We start from the raw sequence: 21,484 nt of genomic DNA on the forward strand, positions 1-21,484 counted from the left end.
GTCAGCAACACAAAATTCTTAAATCACCTACAGCCGAGCTGCTTGTTCAGTTACTACCTGTCTAGTTTTGACCCATGCTGCAGCTCAGCCTCTGTCATCATCAACACAAAAGAAGAAATGCTCACTGTATATAGCAGTTCTCTCCGACATTCAACAGCGCGGACCATGACCGATGTAGGATTTGCATATCTGTGACTATGAAGATTTTATTGCCATTCCTTAAGCCTTGTTCCTGCAAGACAACTAAGGCTGACTATTCATAAATAGAAAGTGCCAGCCAGAACTACACTAGAGTATAAATGTGACCCTGATTTTGCAGAATACCTAGATTTAATCTAACTATTCTAACTACTCAAATCCAAAACTAACACACAAACTGTATTCGTTACATTATGGACCACACACAACAAACACACATCCAATAAACAAAATGTGGCTTTTATTGTATCCGTCATTCAGAAACGCTGTATAGTAAACAATACCACACCAATGTTCCCTTGTTGAAAAAAATGGAAAGTCTTTGGCACATCTACCTGTACACATGAAACAACATAAACAGCTTCCTAGATCAAAATCACTTTCCCTCCACACCAATCCACACAAACCATTCTGAATCTAAACACTGGATGCACACAACCAAACAACAAAACAGAATGATGGTCCCTCCAGTACTTTTGATGACCTTCACAGAACCGCATGAAAGCATGTCAGATAAAGCACTACACTGCCATTACAATGCAACCATAGTGCATTGGTGGTTGGTACTATACAAAAAAACATAACAACATCCTCCCATAATGTCTCTATATGCCAATGCGAGAAGGCAGGGCCGGCCCTAGGCATGTGCAAAGTGTGCACCTGAACAGGGCCGCCAAACCCCAGGGGCCGCCACGACGAGGATCGGATTGGAAGGATCTACATTGTGGCACTGGCGGCCCCCTGGCAGGATTTGGCGGCCTCCGGCTCCGACCCCGGTCCGCAATCTGCAGGGATGGGTCACACACACTCACACAATCAGCCAGGTTGAATTCTTCTGACGAAACCGAAGCCGGCCCGACCCAGTTATGCATACCATGGCAGCGTTGTTGTTTTCAGTTTCACTTGCCCAGCCAGCCAGCAGTTTGGGTCCCAGGGCCGTCAATCTTAGCCCTACTACCAATGACGTGACGGCCCTGGGATAGCCCCCGCGCGCTGTGCGCAGTGCGCAGTGCGCAACTGTGCACCTGCTGCTCTTAGCCGCTCTGACGTGTCATGGTGGTCACGCTCCCGCCAGGGAGAGTGCGTGACGTGAGTGAGCGGTGGTGCCACTGTGCGTCGTCATCGTGTGAGAATAAAGAACAATTAATACCAACGCCACCGACGATCATCAGAGAACACCTGTCCGACTCCGGCACTATCTCGACTCTTCCCCGACCCTTCAAATTTGGAACGGTGAGAGTCTGACTCTGAGACGAGACTGCTAGAGAGAGTCTGAGAATTAATTAAATAGTATAATTTTTATTTATAATATATAATATACTGTATATATGATATGATAAGAATATACTGACTAAGTAGTAAGTTTAAGTTAAAAATGTGGCAGTGCAGTGGCGGCACACAAATGAAAACACGGCCCTGAGGGCCCTCTTCGGGCGGGTGCACCACCAGCCAGGCACGAGTAAAGCTGGCTTAATTCTTCCTAAATCCTATGCCCCAAACATGCCCTTTTTGAGGCAGCCTAGCCCATCCCCAACTTCCAGTGCCTTGCTTTATTGCCAAACAGTCCAAATTTGCCAAACATTGCATTATAAATCCAGTAGAAAGCGTGCAGCCGGTTTCGAGGATTTCTAACCCTTCAAAGGTAGGGATGGGTTTTTAATGAGCTGCTGCTGCGTGCCTATTAAGCTCTCTCGGGAAAGGTTGCTTCCTCTTTGTTATCTTCATTGAAGCGGACAGCGGACTTGCAGGTGTGTCAATAGACACAACAAAGATAGATTCAATCTGTGAATATTATTTGACAGGCACTGTTGTGCAATGTGCAGGCCTCGAGTGGGAACAGTCTTACAATGACAGCCTGCAGCAGTGCTGCCTGATTGCGCCGACACCGGCAGTGACGCACGCCATAATTCTATATTAGACATTATTTAAAAGGCTCATCCCTGGTCTCAGGCTCCATCTCCAAAACACGGATCCCTGTGCGTCCTGAGCCCAACCCCTGTACTGAGTCGAGAACAAAGGAGCAAGGTGACAGACGACCAAAATACCCCTTGTTCAGGGTTCAGTGCGTGAAATGGAAGTATTGAATTGCAGGCACTCACTAATTAGAGTACCTGCTTGCTCCTGAGAAGTGCCGGTGCTCTCCCATTAAATATGTTACAGCAGTGCTGAGAGGTGCAGATACTCTACCCTTCACATTCAGGAAGTGCAGGCACGCAGTACCGGGCAGTATCTTCCCATTTAAAGCACTTCCCTTTCCCTTTTCTCTAACCACTTCACCGAGCCCCTAGAGAAGACTCCACCCCCCCTGCCTTCTATTTATTCCCTGCGTCGCATGCCCCCCAGAGATGACCTCTGCCTTCTACTCTCGGCACAGCACTTCCCAGAAAAGAAGACGCCTTGCCTTCTACTGCCTGCATAGAGTCCCCCCTCAGAGATGACCCCTTGCCATCTACGCCTTGCATGGCATGGCGTGCCCAATGGGGGTGATGCTCTGAAGACTATCAGATTTTGTGCACTTGGTCCTCTTCAGATTAATGCAGTGGGCGTGTGTGGACAAATCTACCTGGCTGGGTGGGAATATAATGTTCTCCAGTTGACAAAAAGGGCACCTTGGCAGATCTTTCGAGTGAGTGCTGCCGGGGACTGCGTGGTAATGGCATTTTGTTTGCTTTGATACTTGCACAAGTGCCACCATTGCCTTTGCCTACGAACGTAACGTTTGTTCTTGTGCTCGAGTGTCTACCATATATTGCTGTATTATACCTCCACTAATTATACTTTGTTTTCTCTCGAGCAGGCTTCACTTTAAAATAGTTTATTTCAGGGGATTAGACTGTAGACACCTAGATCTTTGTTTACCCAACAAATTCCAAATCCGGTGCCCCTGTCATGGCCCTCTTTTATAACAACAAGGGACCCCAATAGAGTCAGCCAGGGACCTCGGGGAGTAATTTAGTGAAACAACAGTGGTCCCGTGCATGAAGCAGTAAACAACCAATAAATATAGACGAAATCAAATCTATATTTTGGAAAGACTTGTCCAGCCGGACAGGGGTCCTTCGAGTTTACTGAATAAACAGAAATTTCAAAAGTTGAACAAGGATACCTTCCACAAAGCCCCTGTGTGGTACACAAGCCTGTGCCCAACACTAGCGGGGTGATTACCGTTGGTGAAAATAGGAAAGGTTTAGAGGCAAAACAAACGTTTTTCTGCTTACATATACATTGTACAGAAAATATCAATAAGCACCGTTACATCAATCTATACAATCAAACATCTCTATAGGGTGCATGAGCAAGTCGACGGCGTTTCGGTTCCCCTAAAGGGTCATGGGAACCATCATCAGGACAGACAGTTATATTGCCTTGAATGAAAAAGGCAATATAACTGTCTGTCCTGATATTTTCTGTACAATGTATATGTAAGCAGAAAAACGTTTGTTTTGCCTCTAAACCTTTCCTATTTTCACCAACGGTAATCACCCCGCTAGTGTTGGGCACAGGCTTGTGTACCACACAGGGGCTTTGTGGAAGGTATCCTTGTTCAACTTTTGAAATTTCTGTTTATTCAGTATACCTGTCATGGCCCTGGCACTGCAGCTGTCTGTGCGCCCAGTCCCTCATGTCGTGTGTCACAATGCCCTCCTCCTCCTAAATTGTATCGTTCTGAGACGAATTCGGAAGGGTAGGAGCTGCCGCAGGTACTGGTCAATCATCTAACGACTTTTCTGGACGTATTATTAAAACACCTTCCTGAGCTCCGCCCTGTCCGGACCCCTCTTCCGGGGCCCCCACCTATGCTCCCTGCACAGGGCCACCATGAGCCTAGAGCCGGCCCTGGAGAAGGCCAGGAGGCGATGACTTTGCACCAATTCTTCCTAACAGCCAAAATGTACCAAAAGCATTTTCTTACCTTGCAACAGACATGTGGAAGAGATTGGCTGTTACAAAACCTAGTCAATATTTTTCTCCAGTTTCGCGCATCCTCGGAAACTACCATTATGGATGGCAACTGAGGATAAAGACATGTATGCATGTGCTAATTGTATTGTGTGAAACTAGCCAAAAGGCTGTGAAGCAGTATACAAAGGCAAATGTAAAGATACAGTCAGCCAGTTAATAGGGAGGTAGCTGCAATCTGGAAAATAAGTGGCCTGTTCCTGCATTGTGATGTAAGGTTCTTTGAAGAGGTATGGCATCAGCTCTTTCCTAAATGGGAGTAGGTTTGGGGTCCTGATTGAAACACCTCAACTTTCAGGAGAGGCAAGGTGTCTGGAGACAAGACAACTGGTTACGCCTCGATCCATAAAAAAACACAATGCTATTCGCAGGCCCAGTCCTCCACATTGATTGGCCTGCTCCTGTGGTTGGTACTCGCTCCTATTGCCTTTCCTTATGCCTATTAGTCATTTCAATCCTTGTGTATTAGATAGGCTCATATACGGCGGTCCTCTTGGACCCACTTTGGTTCTCCATTTTAGTTTTACATTTTACACATTTTATCAGACATTGTTTTACTTATATTATTCTTACAAGCTTTGCTTGCACTATACTATTCTAAGAAGACGCTGTGCATGCTGCATATTTTTCGAAAGCCTTTCCTGCTATATAATCTGTACACTTGGGTCAAGGCTAGGAATACAGAACAAGATATCCTAGTGCTTGCATTGCCCATTTGGAGACAGCTTCTATCATCTAGACACATCAGTGCATCAGAGCTGTACCTCAAACACACTGGTTTCATTAGATAAACAAAGCACTGTCCTTTTACGGGTGAGAGGGGCATTCCAGTTGCCACTGTGGTGGAATGAATCCTGTGTTCGACATGCAGCTCTGTTGATGCTGATATTCCATCCTGCAGAGAAGAATTGCCAATCCTACTCCAGGCCGAATCCCTGATCCAGCTATCCAGGTAGGAGGGCACAGGCTAACCTCAGTGATCCGGCCAAGGGTACACCCACTATCCACTTCAGTGGCGTTTGTAAAATTCCAAAGTTACAATGGATTAAAGTGAGAGGTGTTACCATACATCCTAATCTCTGCCCACTATTAACCACAGATGCCCTCAGTTTGCCCTACTTCCCAGTCTTTATCATAACCACGACACCAGCATGTAATAACATCACTGGCTTTAATAATTCATGTGGTATCCCATTATACATGACTTCCTAGTAACTTTTAATCTGTTTGTGCTGGAAACACATTTTTGTAAATCAGGAAATTATACAGCAGATGTTGGATTGTGTGGCAACGTTGGCACTGTTCTATTTGGATCTAGCTGAACATTGTTTATTTTATGGTGCAACAATGTTGCTCAAAATGCAAACACCCAAAACAAATCTGTTATTAAATAACTTCATGTGAAATGTTCTTGTGAGAACTGCTTTTTTGTCATCTGCATCTTTTCTCAAGTGAATAATGTGAAATGTTCTTATGTACACTGCTTTGTTGCAGTGTGCAACTATTCCTATGTAAGGAGCTCTGGTATCCATTTGGTCTTGTTTGTGATGTAGAAAAATGCAAAAAATAATAAAATAAAAAAAATAAATGTGGTAGATCCACAATTTTGCGAGAAAAACTTTGACCAGAGAGTCACATAATTCCAGTGACTGTTTAAAGACATTTGCTCCAACATTCAAAATGTTTATCTTTCGGTTTCTCTCTGTTTAATTTAGAAGAGTGCGCTGCCAAGGAAAGAAACGTTTGAAGAGCGATATAGTTTTGCTGCCGAGAGCTACATCAGTCCTTCATTACCTCTCAGACAACATAGACCCTTGGCTGCAACTTGGGCTAGAAGTCAGGTAGAGGGAATTTACACAATCAGTAGAGCCTCCTGCCACGGATAGAATGCTATATCTGCAGTGATTTAAGGGTTAATGACCAATAAGATTTGTTAAAACCTAAAGTGAGTAATGTGAAATGAAATCCCTTACTATGCAAAACTAATGAGGTCTGTTTAGCCACCACACCTTATTTAGTATCCACATATGAAAAACAAGCTTTTGCAATACCAATAGTTCTGGCTCATGAATGAAAGTGCCTTTGTGTCATTGATGGGTGTGTGTATTCAATAAGTCAACATACATGTACTTTGTCACTCATATTTGCGCTTGTGCATCCATTCATTTATCCAGTAAATCATTTTTGCTTTCACCCTCTGACACAACCACAATAACACAACCTCAACTACATATGCAAGATAAATTAAAAGAATACTGCAAACTAAACATGGCTGGCACGTGCAGAGCCGGTCCTAGGCCTTCTGAGGCCTTCTGAGGCCCCGGGCGAAAGGGAAGATGTGAGGCCCCTCTAAGTGCCTTACTGCCTGCGCAAGTGCGCTTTTCCCTCCTCTGCGGGACCGGCAGGGGGCCCCCTGAGCGCGAGGCCCTGGGCAGCTGCCCATACCGCCCATGCCTAGGACCGGCCCTGGGCACGTGCTTGCAGTAACGAAACTGAACTTAGTAGCAGGGGTCTGTCTTGCAGTGGTATTGTACATAGTCTATTGTTGCTTAAAGTTGAAACATGGCTGCCACTTTAGAACCAAAGTTTTAGCCATCTTTGAATCGTACACTATGGACAACAGCATTACATAATAGTCTTCTGGTTTTAGCGAAAATGGAGACGTGGGCTATGGCGCATTGCAGATGAAAAAAGCTACAAGAGGCCAATTAACACTGCCTAGAGCGCTATAGCATCCTTTTACAAAAAAACAAAATAAAAAGAGGAGAAACAAAGAAGTGAAAGGCGAACAATCAAAGGAGAAATTTAAAAACTAAAGAACTCATCACCCAGCCCTGATATAAAAAGCACATTTATTTTCAGGTGGATGTGCATATGTGATCAGAAGATGCCATCGTTTAAAGGGTAGAGAGCCACTGACTGGTGTGGACTGAACCATTACCCCGTGCAGCATGCTACGATGGATGGAAGCAGATTGTAAATAACACTTAGACAGACCAGTGGCTGAAGATGGCTGACCAAGAGGTCCTCTATGTATCTCTATAGATGCTTTTAGTTATGAGGATGTCTGCATTATTTAATGTTTTTTTAATTAAAAAATCCTAGCAGAGAGCTAAGCCTGGCAGGCCTTCCAAAGAGATACTAGCAAGAATTATTACTCTACAAATCTTCTATCCCTAAGGTTTGTCAAAGGAGGCAACCAATACAGAAATCCTTCTCTACAAAGGTAATCTGCGAGATTTCATATAAGAAAATACCTGATAACAGGCTTTAACACAGTGCAAAAACAATCCACCATTAAAGGCCTCGTGGTTTTAACATATGTGTTACATAGTCAATTAATCATACCTACTGTATTTGTTGTCACTTTTTGTAGTAACAGATCAGACCTATGGCATTTGAAATACCTCTTCCTAGTGAACCAACAAAGCCTACAGCTGTTATTTCTGGCTTGTCACCATAATGAACTCAGACCTACTGTATTGATCATAAGTGTTCCCATAAGGCAACCAGCAGGCCCACAGTCATAAAATCACAAATGTAAACACAATTACTGATGGAAAAGCAAAAACCTATCTCTCCTAAGAGGGTCGAACAAAGTTTCTAACGGTGCACATCTTCTATAACCACAGGAGGAACTAACGCCAAAACCCTTACCTACTACAGCAACATGTAGGATTTCACGCAAAAAAATCCTATCTGTAGGCATTAATAATGAGTAAGTACAATCCACTCCTAAATGCCTATTGAGTTCAACACATGCTTTTTACAAAAAATATGTCAGCCCTGTTGCTTTTATCATAACTTTTCATAACAAAAAATCAAGTCTATAGGGCCTGATTCACAAAAGTAATCTGAGACAAAATCCTAACTTTACGACTTTCGGTATTCATAGTAGGCATTTAGGAGTACTAAAGTTAGGATTTTGTTTCAGTTCATCTTAAATGTTGGTCTTAAGTTAAATTTAAAACAAACTTAAGTTTAACTGAGACAAAATTCTAACTTTACGACTAGCAGTTTGTGTTAGTTAAACTTAAGTTTGTCTTACTTTTAACTTAAGAACAAAACCTAAGTTTAACTGAGATAAAATGCACAAGTTACTTTCCTTCGGTAACAATATATCTGTAAGAAACAGTAGTTAGTGTTAGATTCCTTACCTTAGAATATCCCCAGGCGTCAGGCTGCAGCCGGAAAGTTTTCGTCAGCAGTAACCCTGCGCGTCGGTAGGCGTCGTCTGCAGCTCCCCGTCCGTTGTTGGCGTTGGGATCGCCGGGATGAGGTCGGAGTACTTAGACGCCGCCCTCGCGCGCTGACGTCAGTTCTGTGCATAGCTTTCCGTGCCAGGAACGCAGAGCCATGATAGAAACCGACACTGGTACCATGAAATTAGGGGCCTGAAATGGTTGTCCTTAACCCTAGATATTGATTTGCAGAACGGGGAGGATGGGCAGGGTGGTAAGGAATCTAAGACTAACTACTGTCTCTTACAGATATGTTGTTACCGAAGGTAAGTAACTTGTGCATCTGGAAGAAACAGGTTAGTGTTAGATTCCTTACCTTAAAATAGATGCCCCAGCAATACCAACCCCGGTGGTGGGTCTGCAAACCAAGATCACACCAGAAAGTCCTGAAGAACGGAAAGCCGAAAAAGCCATCTCTCCGGACTTGGCTGTCTAGGAAGTAGTGTTTAACAAATGTGTGCAGCGAGGCCCACGCCGCTGCCTGACAGATGTCCTACAAGGGGACTCCCCGACCCAGGGCAGCAGTAGCCGCCTTGGCCCGAGTGGAATGGGCGCGCAGTCCAACAGGAGGCTCCTTTTTCACCAAAGAGTAGCAAACCTTGATGCACAAGACAACCCACCGAAAGATGGTCCGCTTGTGTACCGCCCGTCCCTTCTTAGCACCCACGTAACCAACAAAGAGCTGGTCGTCCACCCGGAACTGGCGTGTGCGGTCGAGAAAGAAGGAGAGCGCACTTTTTGGGTCAGGCGGTGGAGCCTTTCTTCCTCTTTTGAGGGATGCGGAGGTGGAAAGAAGGTGGGCAAGGTGATGGACTACCCGATATGAAAGGCTGCTCGGGGGCTGATACCCCCGAAACTGCGCCAAGTCAAGAACCGCTCCGATGAAGAGGAGCTTCTGAGAGGGGCACAGGTGTGACTTCGGCACGTTGATGGAGAACCCCAGCGGGTGCAGGAGGTCGGCCGTAGTCTGGAGGTGGGAGACGACTGTCTGGGGCGAGCCCGCCTTCAACAACCAGTCGTCGAGATAGGGGAAGACTGGAACCCCTGATCTGCGCAGAGGAGCTGCGACCACCGCCAGCACTGCCTCGTGAACACCCAAGGGGCGCTGGTAAGGCCGAAGTGGAGCACGGTAATCTGAAAGTGCTTGTGGCCTACTGTGAACCGCAGGTAGCGCCGGTGGGCCGGCAGGACGGGGATGTGGCAATAAGCGTCCTGCAAGTCCAACGCTACCACCCAGTCTCCAGGGTCTAGGGCAGCTAAGACCAGAGCCAATGTCAGCATCTTGAACTTCCCCTTCCGGAGGAAGCCGTTGACGTTCCGGAGATCCAAGATAGGGGGTAGGCCTCCTTTGCCCATCTTGGGAACCAGAAAGTAGTGGGAATAACAACCACACCCTACTTATGGCTCAGGAACGCACTCGACAGGCCCCTTGGCCAAGAGGGCCGTAACTTCCTCTTGCAGAAGTTGTATGTGATCCCCCGACATGCAATGGCATTGCAGTGGCACGGCTGGAGGTGTCGCCTCGAAGGGGAGGGAGTAGCCCCTTCGGATGATTTGCAGCACCCACCTGTCCAACGTCATGGTACGCCAGTGGAGGAGGTGATGGCAAACCCTGCCTCCCACTGGTGTCGAATGGGCCTGAAATGCCGGACTAGAAAGTCTTTGAGGCAGATGCTGCGGGAGCAGATGTGGACTGACCCTGCCGGTGTCCCCCGACACTGCCACGGCGGTAACCACGTCCGCGACCGTGTTGATACTGGTTCTGCGGCCTGTGGCTGGCTGGACGTGTGGGGGCGCCCCTTTCTTGGCCACGAAAGGGTCGAAAAGCGGAGGTTTGCTGGGGCTGGCCGAGGCCCAAGGTCTTGGCCGTAGCCCTGGAGTCCTTTAAACGCTCTAGCAAACTATCGGCTTTGTTGCCAAAGAGGTGACAGCCATCGAAGGGCATGTCCATGAGCGTGGCCTGGACATCCCCCGAGAAGTTGGCAGACCTCAGCCAGGTGTGGCGACGAATCACCACCGTCGTTGAAATCACTCTGCCCAGCGAGTCCGTGGGATCAAGTCCACATCTAATCAAGTACCGTGCTGCATCCCGCCCCTCCACCAGGGCATGAGCGAGCCATCTCCGGACACTGTGGCAGCACCTCTGCAACCGTATCCCACAGAGAGTGGGTGTAATGGTCCAAAAGGCAGGTGGTGTTGACAGACCGCAGCCCCAAACTCAGAGAGGAGAACAGTTTCTTCCCAAACTGATGTTATGTTATGTTATGTTATGAGAATTTATATAGCGCGCGGCTGCCCCAGCCAAGGGGCGTCCCGGCGCTGCGAACTGACCAGGGTGCAAAGTGAAGGTGCACAAAGAAAACGGATTATTGGAAAAGATGGGTTTTGATGGCTTTCCTAAAGGCTAAAAGATCATGCATCCCCCGTATGGTTACAGGCAGGCTATTCCATAGCTTGGCAGCAAGGAGGCTGAAAGAGCGTCCCCCAACTCTAGCAAGTCTGGTGCGAGGGATGGTCACTAGATGTTGTCCCTCTGAGCGGAGAGATCTGCTAGGTGTATACTCAGACAGGAGGGGGCTCAGCAGTGGGGGAGAGGCGGTTTTAAGGATCTTGAAGGCTAAACATAGAGCCTTAAACTGGATCCTTCTTCCCACCGGGAGCCAGTGCAGTTTCCTTAAAGTTCCTGAAACAGAAGAGTGGCGGGGTAGGCCGACCAGAGCTCTGGCAGCCGCATTCTGGACTCTCTGCAGTCTGGTGGTTTCGGCCAGGTTCGCTACCAAAAGGAGAGAGCTGGCATAGTCCAGTCTGGAAAGGATCGTCGCCTGGACGATGAGCTGGCGGGTGCGGCAGTCAAAGAACTTCAGGATAGGCCTGATGTTGCGTAAAATGCCGAAGCACGTGGCGGCCACTTTCTTGGTGTGGATGGTGTATTTTAGAGCCGAGTCGATCCAGACACCTAGATTTTTAACACAGTCTTTTGGCTTAGGGGGAGAGCCCAGAATGTCAGGCCACCAGTTATCTCCCCAGGAAGCGGTGTTTTTTCCCAAGAGGAGAATCTCGGTTTTACCGGCGTTTAGTTGGAGAAAGTTCGCCGTCATCCAGTTGGTGATGTCGATGAGTGTCTGTTTAAAATGACGGGCTTCCAGACCACTGTTGTTATTCAAAGCCACCACCAACTGGGTATCATCTGCATATGATACCAAAGCCATTCCATTCCTTCTGGCCACCTCCGCTAACGGGCGGACATAGACATTGAACAGGGTAGGGCTAAGGGACGAGCCCTGCGGCACTCCCTGTCCGATGCTGTGCTCCTTCGAGATGTAAGGGGGGGTGGAGACTCTGAAAGACCTGTTAGACAGGAAGTCTCTAAACCACCCCAGGGCTGCCCCTGTGACTCCGATTTCCTCCAGTCTCATCAGGAGGACCTCATGTGACACCGTATCAAAGGCAGCACTGAGGTCCAATAGGACCAGCGCTGCAGTACCGCCGGCGTCAAGAATGGAACGGAGGTCCTCCGAAACACTGAGCAAGGCTGTCTCGGTGCTAAGACCAGCTCTAAACCCGTGTTGGGAGTCGTCCAGAATGTTATTGGTCAGGAGGAAGTTGGACAAGATGTTATTGACGTGTGCCTCGGCCACTTTAGCAGGCCAAGGGAGCAGGGAGATCGGCCTAAAGTTCTCCGGGAGTGAGGGATCCAAGGTGGGTTTTTTTAGAATGGGGGAAACCCATGCCTGCTTCCACTTGATAGGGACACTGGCAGTGGAGAGTGACCGATTGATGATATCACGAACGTGGTCTGTGATGAGTGCATGAGCGTCACAGAAGAGGTCAGGCTTTAAGGGATCTGCCGGAGACCCGGATTTAATCTTTCTACAAATTTTAGAGAAAGTATCACGGTCAAGTGTGGGAAAGGAACTGAGGGAAGGCCTAGTAGGATCAAAGGCGACCGGTAACTGAGGGTCTTTGGGGAAGGTGTCGTATATCTTCTTGATTTTATCTGTGAAGAAATTAGCCATGTTGTTACAGAGGTCGGGCGAAGTAGTAATGGCATTGACAGTTTTTTTTGCCGTGAGGTCTTTCAGAATTTTAAAAACCGATTTTGAGGTATTAGAGCTGTTGTTGATTTCACTGGCATAGTATGCCGCTCTCACTCTGCAGACTTTACGGTGGTAGGATTTTTGGAGCAGGACATATTCTTGTTTAAGGCTGGCATCATAACTTTTCCTCCAACGTCTCTCTGCCTTCTTACATTCCTTTTTCAAGGTGGCAAGTTCTGAGTTGTACCAAGGGCTCGCCGTGTGAGTGCGGGCCTTGGTCCATCTGGCAGGGATAAGAGTGTCAAGAGCCTGGGTAATCCAGAGGCAGAACTGGTCGTATCCTGCATCCAGGTCTTCACTCGGGGGTAGGGGATGCAATGCCAGAATGTCATGGAGTTCATCAAGATGGAGTTTTCTCCATGGCCGTTTCTGAACTGAAGAGGTGGGTGTTACAACAGCACTTAAGTTGCAGGGGATGGTTAACATCACTAAGTAGTGGTCAGTCCAGGTCATGGGAATAGGTATGTCAGAGGACCCGCCGGTGATGTTGCTGAAAATGGGGTCAAGGAGGTGTCCTGCTCTATGGGTAGGGCCACGGACAAGTTGCTCGAGTTCGAAAGCCGCAAGATCCGCTAAAAAAGTTGCCGCCTTCGACTCGGTATTCTTGTCGAGATGTAGATTAAGGTCGCCAATAATCGTGAAGTTGGCAGAGTTAATAATATTGGTATTTAGATATTGTAGGAGGGAGTTAGTGAAGGGAACGTCAGCACCAGGAGGTCTATAGACCAGAAGGCCAGTAGCACAGAACTGGGGGTTGACTTTAATCGAGAAGCGAGCACTTTCGCTACCTTTGATGTCTACTTTATCGAGTTGACACTGAAAGTGGGATTTGATTATGAGCGCTAGCCCGCCCCCTCTCATGCCCCTGTTCACCGTATAGATAGAGTAGCCTGTAGGTGTTACCAGGTTACAGACCGAGTCCATCTCATCAAGGAGCCATGTCTCAGTCATGAACAGAGCATCTAGAGAATAGTCAGTTAAAAGGTCATGTATTTCTGAAGAATGTTTGTACATGGATCTTACATTGAGGTGTCCTAGCCTGAAGGTGTGGACAGGGAGAGGTTTAGATTTCCGTTTGGAAGTAGAACACAGTTGGGAGGGTGTGACAAGCGGATGGTGTATATGAGCAGGATTGCGTCTGGTGCAAAAACAGGAGGAATGCTGAAGACTCAGCAGCTCGGATTTAGAGTAACACATCCTGCCGAATTAATGACAGGATGAGGAGCAGAGTGCCCGGCGCCCGGCGCTACCTTAGCGCGGACGGGCGCAGACGGGCAGCTCTTTGGACGGGCGCAGACGGGCAGCTCTTTGGCGGGTCTTCGGCGGGGCTGCGCGCGACCGCTGCGCGCTCAGGAAGAAGTGAGGGCTAAATAGCCACAGGAAGTTGTGCACTAGAGCGCTAACCGCTCTGCAAGCTGGCCGACCGGAAGTGCCCCAGCGAAGCGATGCAGGGAACCGGCACCTACAATCAGTGAAGTGGCGTGTGGTGCAGGGGTAAGTGAATTTTAAAAAGGCACTAGTCACAGAGTAAATACAATCATAACAATTTTAAATTTTAAAAGAGCGTTTTCTAATCAGCACGTAAGCTTACACTGGTCAGGTCACAAAGCGGGTCAGGGACACTGCCACTGTCTCCTTTCCGCGAAGCGCTGCAGCCCAGTTCTGCCTAAATAGCCACAGGAAGTTGTGCACTAGAGCGCTAACCGCTCTGCAAGCTGGCCGACCGGAAGTGCCCCAGCGAAGCGATGCAGGGAACCGGCACCTACAATCAGTGAAGTGGCGTGTGGTGCAGGGGTAAGTGAATTTTAAAAAGGCACTAGTCACAGAGTAAATACAATCATAACAATTTTAAATTTTAAAAGAGTGTTTTCTAATCAGCACGTAAGCTTACACTGGTCAGGTCACAAAGCGGGTCAGGGACACTGCCACTGTCTCCTTTCCGCGAAGCGCTGCAGCCCAGTTCTGCCTAAATAGCCACAGGAAGTGGATCATACCTTTTCGATTCCCGATCCGTAGGAGCGGTCGGGAATGCGGTCTGGGACGTAGAGACCTGAATCACCAGGCTCTTGGGGGTGGGGTGAGCGGACAGAAAGCAGGGGTCGCGCGGGCGGTGGCGACGGGCCACGTTCCAATCCACAGGGAGGTCTGTAGAGGGCTTGGACCAGGTGCCCATCAGAACGTCTGTGAGGGCTTCATTAAACGGCAGTAGAGGCTCTGAGGAGCTTGCCTGCAGTTTGACCACCTCAGTGAGGAGGTTAGTCCTCACGGCCATGACAGGGAGCTTAAGAGCCAAGGCCTTGGACACCCTGTTCGACACCACGCTATAAGTAGCCCCCTCCTCCGAAGCCACGGAGGGAGGAGAGATGAATCCAGTGTCAGGTGAAGTGTCCAGACCACTGGCCTCCCCTAGCTCATCTGCCCAGTCCTGGCTCAACTGACACTGCTGTGCCAGAGGGTCCTCAGACCCCTTCCAGTACTCCTCATCATCCATCTCCTGGAAACCAGGCAAAAATGATGGAGCTGGGTCGTAGGTGAAATGTTCAGCCATCGGCGTCGGAGACGGCGCCAAGCGGCACCGCTTCGGCGTCGCACCTGGACCGGGGCTGAAACCGGGGTCAGTGTCGTCCGAAGACGGCACCGGGAGCGGCACCCTCGGGGTCAGCGCCAGCGGAGGAGTGGTGAGGTCGACTCCTCCGGCAGAGGTGTCACCCGAACCCCCGGCCACGTCGCGTGAACGTCGGGGAGTCGGAAGAGCGATAACACCTCTTTGACTTCTTTTTCGAATGCCTCGACTTACCGGAGGACTTGGAGCCCGACGAGTGGTGGTGACTCGACGAGCGGCGAAGACTCCCGCTCCGCGACTAGTCCCTCAACTTCCTCCTCGACCGGGACCTCGAGCGGCGCGGAGCAGACTGCCGGACCTTGAGCAGCTTACGGGATCACTCCCGTCTAGCCTTCGAGGTCAGGGCCCGGCAGTCGGGGCACGACTTGTCATCGTGGTCGGCCCCGAGGCAGTAAAGGCACTGATGGTGGGGGTCTGTCACCGACATCAGGCGGTGACAGGCATTGCAAGGTTTAAAACCAGGCATCCCTAACGGCACCGCGAGTCGAACTTGACTCGAAACGTGATCAATAGAGATCAAAAAAGTTAGTCAAAAAATGACGAGTACTGCTCTTCTCGGATCTGCGCTTGCTGGCGCAGAAAAAAGAACTGACGTCAGCGCACGAGGGCGGCGTCGAAGTACTCCGACGACGTCATCCCGGTGATCACAATGCCGACGACGAACGCGGAGCCACAGACGATGCCTACCGACGCGCAGGGGTACTGCTGACGAAAACTTTCCGGATCCAGCCTGACGCCTGTGGATATTCTAAGGTAAGGAATCTAACACTAACCTGTTTCTTTCAGATCCTAACTTTAGTACTCTTAAATGCCTTCTGTAAATGCCGAAAGTTGTAAAGTTAGGGTTTTGTCTCAGATTACTTTTGTGAATCGGGCGCATAATCTTTATCATTGGCATGTCGCCATAAGCAACTCAGACTTACTTTGCTGGGCATAAACTTGCTTGCAAGGCAACCATTAGGTATACGTAATACAATTACAAGTATGTACAAAATTACATTTGTCAAAACAATATAAAATCGTTCCTGAGAGAGCCTAATGAGGATCATCGTAGTGCACATCTTCTATCCGCACGGTTTGTCTGGTGTGGGTCACCAACACCAAAACCCTTGTCTGACATGGTAATATGTGAGATACCATGTAACAAAATACCTGCTTAAATGCTTTAGCACAAAGTAATAACAATCCAGCCTTAAACCACTATTGCCATTAACACATGCTTTTCACAATAAGGGCAATGAGAGGCAAGGTGGATGCTGAAGGGTCAAGGCTACCTAAGAAACATCCATTCTGCTGGACATGGTGACTGTACTGTGGTGTGTGATGCTCTTCGGGTGGGCGCAGGGGACAACACCTTCCCAACCAGGTGGTAAATGGGCTGCGTAAACATGCACTGAATTTATTAATGATGACTGTGAAAATGTGTTTGTCAACTGCCTTGTTATATTTTAAGTTGGTGGCTGTAATACATGACATGTTTCCATTATATGTGTAGCTTATGTATGGTTTAAAATGATTTTCATAAACTGTAGCAATACTTTACAGTATTGAATATACTGCTGTTGTAAACACATAGGGGTCGATATGGGTTTGGGAGCATTGCTTGCATTGCATACAGTGGGTTCATGGTGGAGTTGTCAAAATGTAAATATGGGTACTGGGATGTGGTTAAATGCCACACTGCTTTACGGTTCCTGGTAAAGAGGACTCAGCAAAAATTGGGCTTGCTTTTTGCAGTGGGGTAAGCATTTGTCACGTCTTGAAAAGCCGCTTTTCTTTAGAACAGAATTTAAACAGTTCATTTCCATAGGTTTACATACACGATTGCATGTAAGATAACTGCGCTGTCAGACTGTACACACGCTTCACTTTTCGACACTTTTGGCCTGGGTTTGATCAAAGTTCGAAGTGAGGGTAAGTGCCTGCAAGGTCTTGATAAAAGCCACAGTGACCTGGAGTTATTCCAAAGATAAGGGGCTATAGACAAGAAGTAAAACACTTTACTGCTCAGAAAAATGTGTCAAAAAATGACGGACTATTGGAAAATACAAAGTGCTTTTATGGAGACAGTCATTTGAACGATCGAGGAACACTTCCATGCATGCATTGAGAAATGAGCTGGGGTTGGCATCTGTGCGCCACCCAGCACTGAAATGGACTTCGATGCGCGTGAGAGGATTATGGAAGGATTGCAAGACACCAGGTCCAAGGAGGGCGCTCGGGGACAGCAAAACTCAGGGGCAAGGGGAAATGAGAGCACTGCACTAACATCTGTTTCTTGATTTAAACTTCACCCTCAGGACAGCTGCGGGCATGGACGACACTGGAAGGGCAAATGCATTATTCTAACTCCAGTTTCAGAAAGCGCAACTTTCCCCCAAATAGCCTAGGCAGCTCATTTACTGAATGTGGGGCCTAACGCTATCAGATACACCTTCCTTAGGTCAGTCCAGAGAGAACGGTATGAGACAGCTCAAACTATGAGCGCTTTACACCTCAAACTGAGCGCTTTACAGCTCAAACTATGAGCGCTTTACAGCTCAAACTATGAGCGCTTTACACCTCAAACTGAGCGCTTTACAGCTCAAACTATGAGCGCTTTACAGCTCAAACTATGAGCGCTTTACACCTCAAACTGAGCGCTTTACAGCTCAAACTATGAGCGCTTTACAGCTCAAACTATGAGCGCTTTACACCTCAAACTGAGCGCTTTACAGCTCAAACTATGAGTGCTTTACAGCTCAAACTATTGACGCTTTACAGCTCAAACTATGAGCGCTTTACACCTCAAACTGAGCGCTTTACAGCTCAAACTATGAGTGCTTTACAGCTCTAACTATTGACGCTTTACAGCTCAAACTATGAGCGCTTTACAGCTCAAACTATGAGCGCTTTGCAGCTCAAACTATGAGCGGTTTGCAGCACAAACTATGAGCGCTTTACACCTCAAACTGAGCGCTTTACAGCTCAAACTATTGACGCTTTACAGCTCAAACTATTGACGCTTTACAGCTCAAACTATTGACGCTTTACAGCTCAAACTATGAGCGCTTTACACCACAAACTATGAGCGGTTTACAGCACAAACTATGAGCGCTTTACAGCTCAACCTATGAACGTTTTACACCTCAAATTACCAATGCTTTCTAATCCTCTTTTATTCCCCCTCGTAAAATCAATATTCTGCCCCATGCTACTGAATTCATTGGTTACAGGAACAGCGGCATAAGACCTCACAGTGATGAAACGCTATGTACAACCAACAAAATAAATAAATACAATAATTTATAAAGGGCGACCGTGGGCGTGGATTCACCAAAACTCCTTTGGGAGCGGGAATCAGACAGCCTTTGACCACAATGACGTCACAAGCCACGTTTCACAACTAACCAGCCTCATGTTCGCTTCCGAGAGTCTTGCTAACAGGGAAGCTGTGTCTTATCTCATGTGTCCTTAGATTGCTTCCTTATTACAATGGAAATATTTAACAGCGGTTACACAAAATCACAAACATTTTATAATACATTTTATAAAATGTGTATAATATGTTATAGTAATACAGATTTTAAGAAGAGATGTGTTCTTTTATTGTAGCAATTGTCCATCAACATTTCTCCTCAGTGATACTTTATTTTTCTTTTAAGAAATACAACTTAATAATGGAGCTGTTCCTGAGCTCGTCTGTAGACTAGACGCATTGACGACGGCAACACCGAGGTGGCCGACTGTGCCAGCGCCCCTTCTTACCCCTCCCTCCCTACCTGGGGGACATGCGTTTCTGATCGGGAAGTGGGAACCGAGGGTATGTTTTCAGTGCCCACGTGTCCAGCCGTCCTGCCTTGTTGGGCTTTACTTGTAAAAAGGCTGTACGTAACCTGTCCGTAAAGTGCCCTCACACAGAGTAACTACCCTCCACTAGACATGGCGGTGGCGGCGCCGGCCCAGGTCGGGAGGCTGCTCGGCCACGGTCACAGCTGCGTGGACTCTCGACTCCACCGTGGAGACCACAGCAGGCTCAGAAGCGTCTGCTCGTGGGATAGATGCCCTTATTTTAACACACTCTAAACCAGCATCTACCAGACTGCACAATTTGCTGGCTTTGAGTGTCTTAACTGTCACCGCTTTCTTCAAAATCAGGGGTCTATCACGTTGTGTCCTCTACTGCACATCATGCCTGTCTCCTGTCGATTCCGTGTCTAATTTGTGGATTTATATTATACCGCATCCTATTGTGCCTTTGTTTATTTCTGTGGCGTAGTTATAATATGTGAATGATTATCTTTCTGTTTTTTCTTTGTTCATTTCGGTGATTATTTCTCTCTGTGTCTGTCTTCTCTGAAGGTATATATTTAAGATATAACATGGGTCTTTGCAAAAAAATTCAACCCCTTGAGGTGAATAACATATGCTTCCTCATACCAGGCTCACGTGCACTTATGTGATTAGCTTGGAAGATCGCACAGCCACGGTCACTTTATTCCCTGGTGCTCTATTTCTTGACTTTAGAAGGATGAAAAGCCGGTTGCATTTGTCAGGATGCAGCCCTCCGTTTCTTCTCGCTCTGAATCGCTATCTGTATTTTAGTCTGCTCGTCTGTGCTTTGCCTTTGCAGCCTTTACAGTGACTCTACGACCGGGCTCAGGGGTCGTGCAAGTCCCAACTCCTCCAACCCCCAGGTTACAGAGGGTCAAAGAACCCCTCGTGCGCGGAAGTGAGTGTTGAGGTGAACTAAGCGGGCTCCTGCCTGTGTTTGCCTGCCTCGCTGGCATTACGCCTGCCCGTCTGCAAGGCGTGCAGCTTTCCTCTACGCACTTCTCTTCATCCGAGTTGCATACATGTCTCGTCTCTGCCCTTGAATATTCGTCCGTCTGGGACCCTGTTTCCCTGTTTTCTGCCCTCTGAGTCAGCTGCTGTCTCTCTACGTCAGACCCTTTGCAGGTGCCCACTCTGTCACACCAGCCTCTCTCCCCCTATCGTTCTATGTTGCTAGCTAGGTAGGGCCCTACTGGCACGTTTTCTTTTTTTGTGTCCTGTCTCTAGGTTGCGATGTGTCTCATCCCCAGGCTGTCTCTTTTTGTAAAACATTTTTACATATGTTCGCTTGCACTTGTCTGTGTCATATCCTGCGGCTTATTTACAAGCCCCGTGCGAAGCCATGTTCGTTTGCACTTGTCTGTGTCATATCCTGTGACTTATTTACAAGCCCCTTGCGCAGCCAGTGCGTCACTTACAATATGGGCAAAAGTGACGTAACGGTGGCGCAAGGCCAGGGGCTTGTAAAGAAGCCCCCCTCTCCTTATCCCACTATTTACCTATCTTTCTTTGTTTGTCTTCTTTTTGGTCTGAAATCTCCGTTTGCTCGTATACGGCTCTGCACTTGCGCGAGTCTCTCACTGTCGCTCTGTGTTTGTCTGCGTCTCTGTCTGGTCCTGTCTGTTTCTGTTCTTATCCGTCTCTCTGCGCCTGTCCTAGGCTGTCTCCGTACCTGGTCGTTCCTGAGCACTCCTGTGCTATTACCGCCCTGGGCGCTCATGCTGGCGGCCAGACACGGCCGACTCCTTTCAGGCGGTCTCCCTCCCTCTGCCGGGACTCCCGGGCTCCCCGAGGGCTCTCTCCAATGGTCTCTCTTCCCTGTTGGTCCACGGACACTCTGCCTGGCCGGCCGTCCTGCCTGCTCTCTTCCTTCCTGTGCTACTGTCTCTCTTCCGTGATAGCCAGGGCTCTCTTCCGCACTCCGTTAGGCTTTCTCTCCCGTGGACTCTGTGCGTGCTCTCTTGAGTGCTGCGGGCTCCTGGCTGTCTCTTTCAGTCTGGGCTTCCCGCCCAGGGGCGCGCAGTCCTCTCTCCTCTACAGGGACTTTCCCCACCAGGCCTGTCAGGGCAGCGGAGGACGTGCAGCAAAACTCTGACTGGAAAACCCCCGGGCAATCACTGCTCCCGCCCTCGCTGCCCTCCTACCTGACTTTATTACATAAGATAAGTTATACCGACCGTACAGCACAACACTGCAATTGCAGGGCAGTTCGAGCATCTCAGCGAGATCTAAAATAGAGACAGGACAGGTTGATGCCAAAGGACTGAAGTAAAAAGACCAAGACACACTTACATATGAACCTTTGGGAAATCAGCATCTCTCAGTGCTGGGTCTGGACCACACACAACCCCATTGTGCTGTGTTAGGATAATACAAAATCCCAGAGTGCTGCCTCACGATCATACACAGTCCCCAGGTGCTCTAGGGGTCAAGATCCTATGTGGACCCTCTGTGTTGTACATGTCAGAATCCCCCAGCAGTCTATATTTCAGGAACCCATGTTGTATGTCCGGATTTCACAGTAGTGCTGTATGTGACTTAGTACTGAGATT

The 21,484-nt window shown here is 48.1% G+C and overlaps 1 protein-coding gene across 3 annotated transcripts in view; it reads right to left on the bottom strand.

Moving 5' to 3' along the window:
- LOC147750942 (transmembrane protein 116-like) overlaps positions 1-20,992 on the bottom strand; it is a 188,283-nt gene extending 167,291 nt beyond the window's left edge. The window contains exon 1 of one of the 3 annotated variants that reach the window (XM_086918847.1): positions 20,605-20,992. In XM_086918847.1, the coding sequence (XP_086774973.1) occupies positions 20,605-20,652 (48 nt within the window). In that variant the 5' untranslated portion in view covers positions 20,653-20,992. The remainder of the gene's footprint in view (positions 1-20,604) is intronic. The other 2 variants (XM_086918848.1, XM_086918849.1) reach the window with 2 other exon arrangements.
- Between the last annotated feature and the right edge of the window lie 492 nt (positions 20,993-21,484).

Source organism: Lissotriton vulgaris, chromosome 1_1 (assembly GCF_964263255.1).
Source record: "Lissotriton vulgaris chromosome 1_1, aLisVul1.2, whole genome shotgun sequence".
In the NCBI taxonomy this organism is placed as follows: domain Eukaryota; kingdom Metazoa; phylum Chordata; class Amphibia; order Caudata; family Salamandridae; genus Lissotriton; species Lissotriton vulgaris.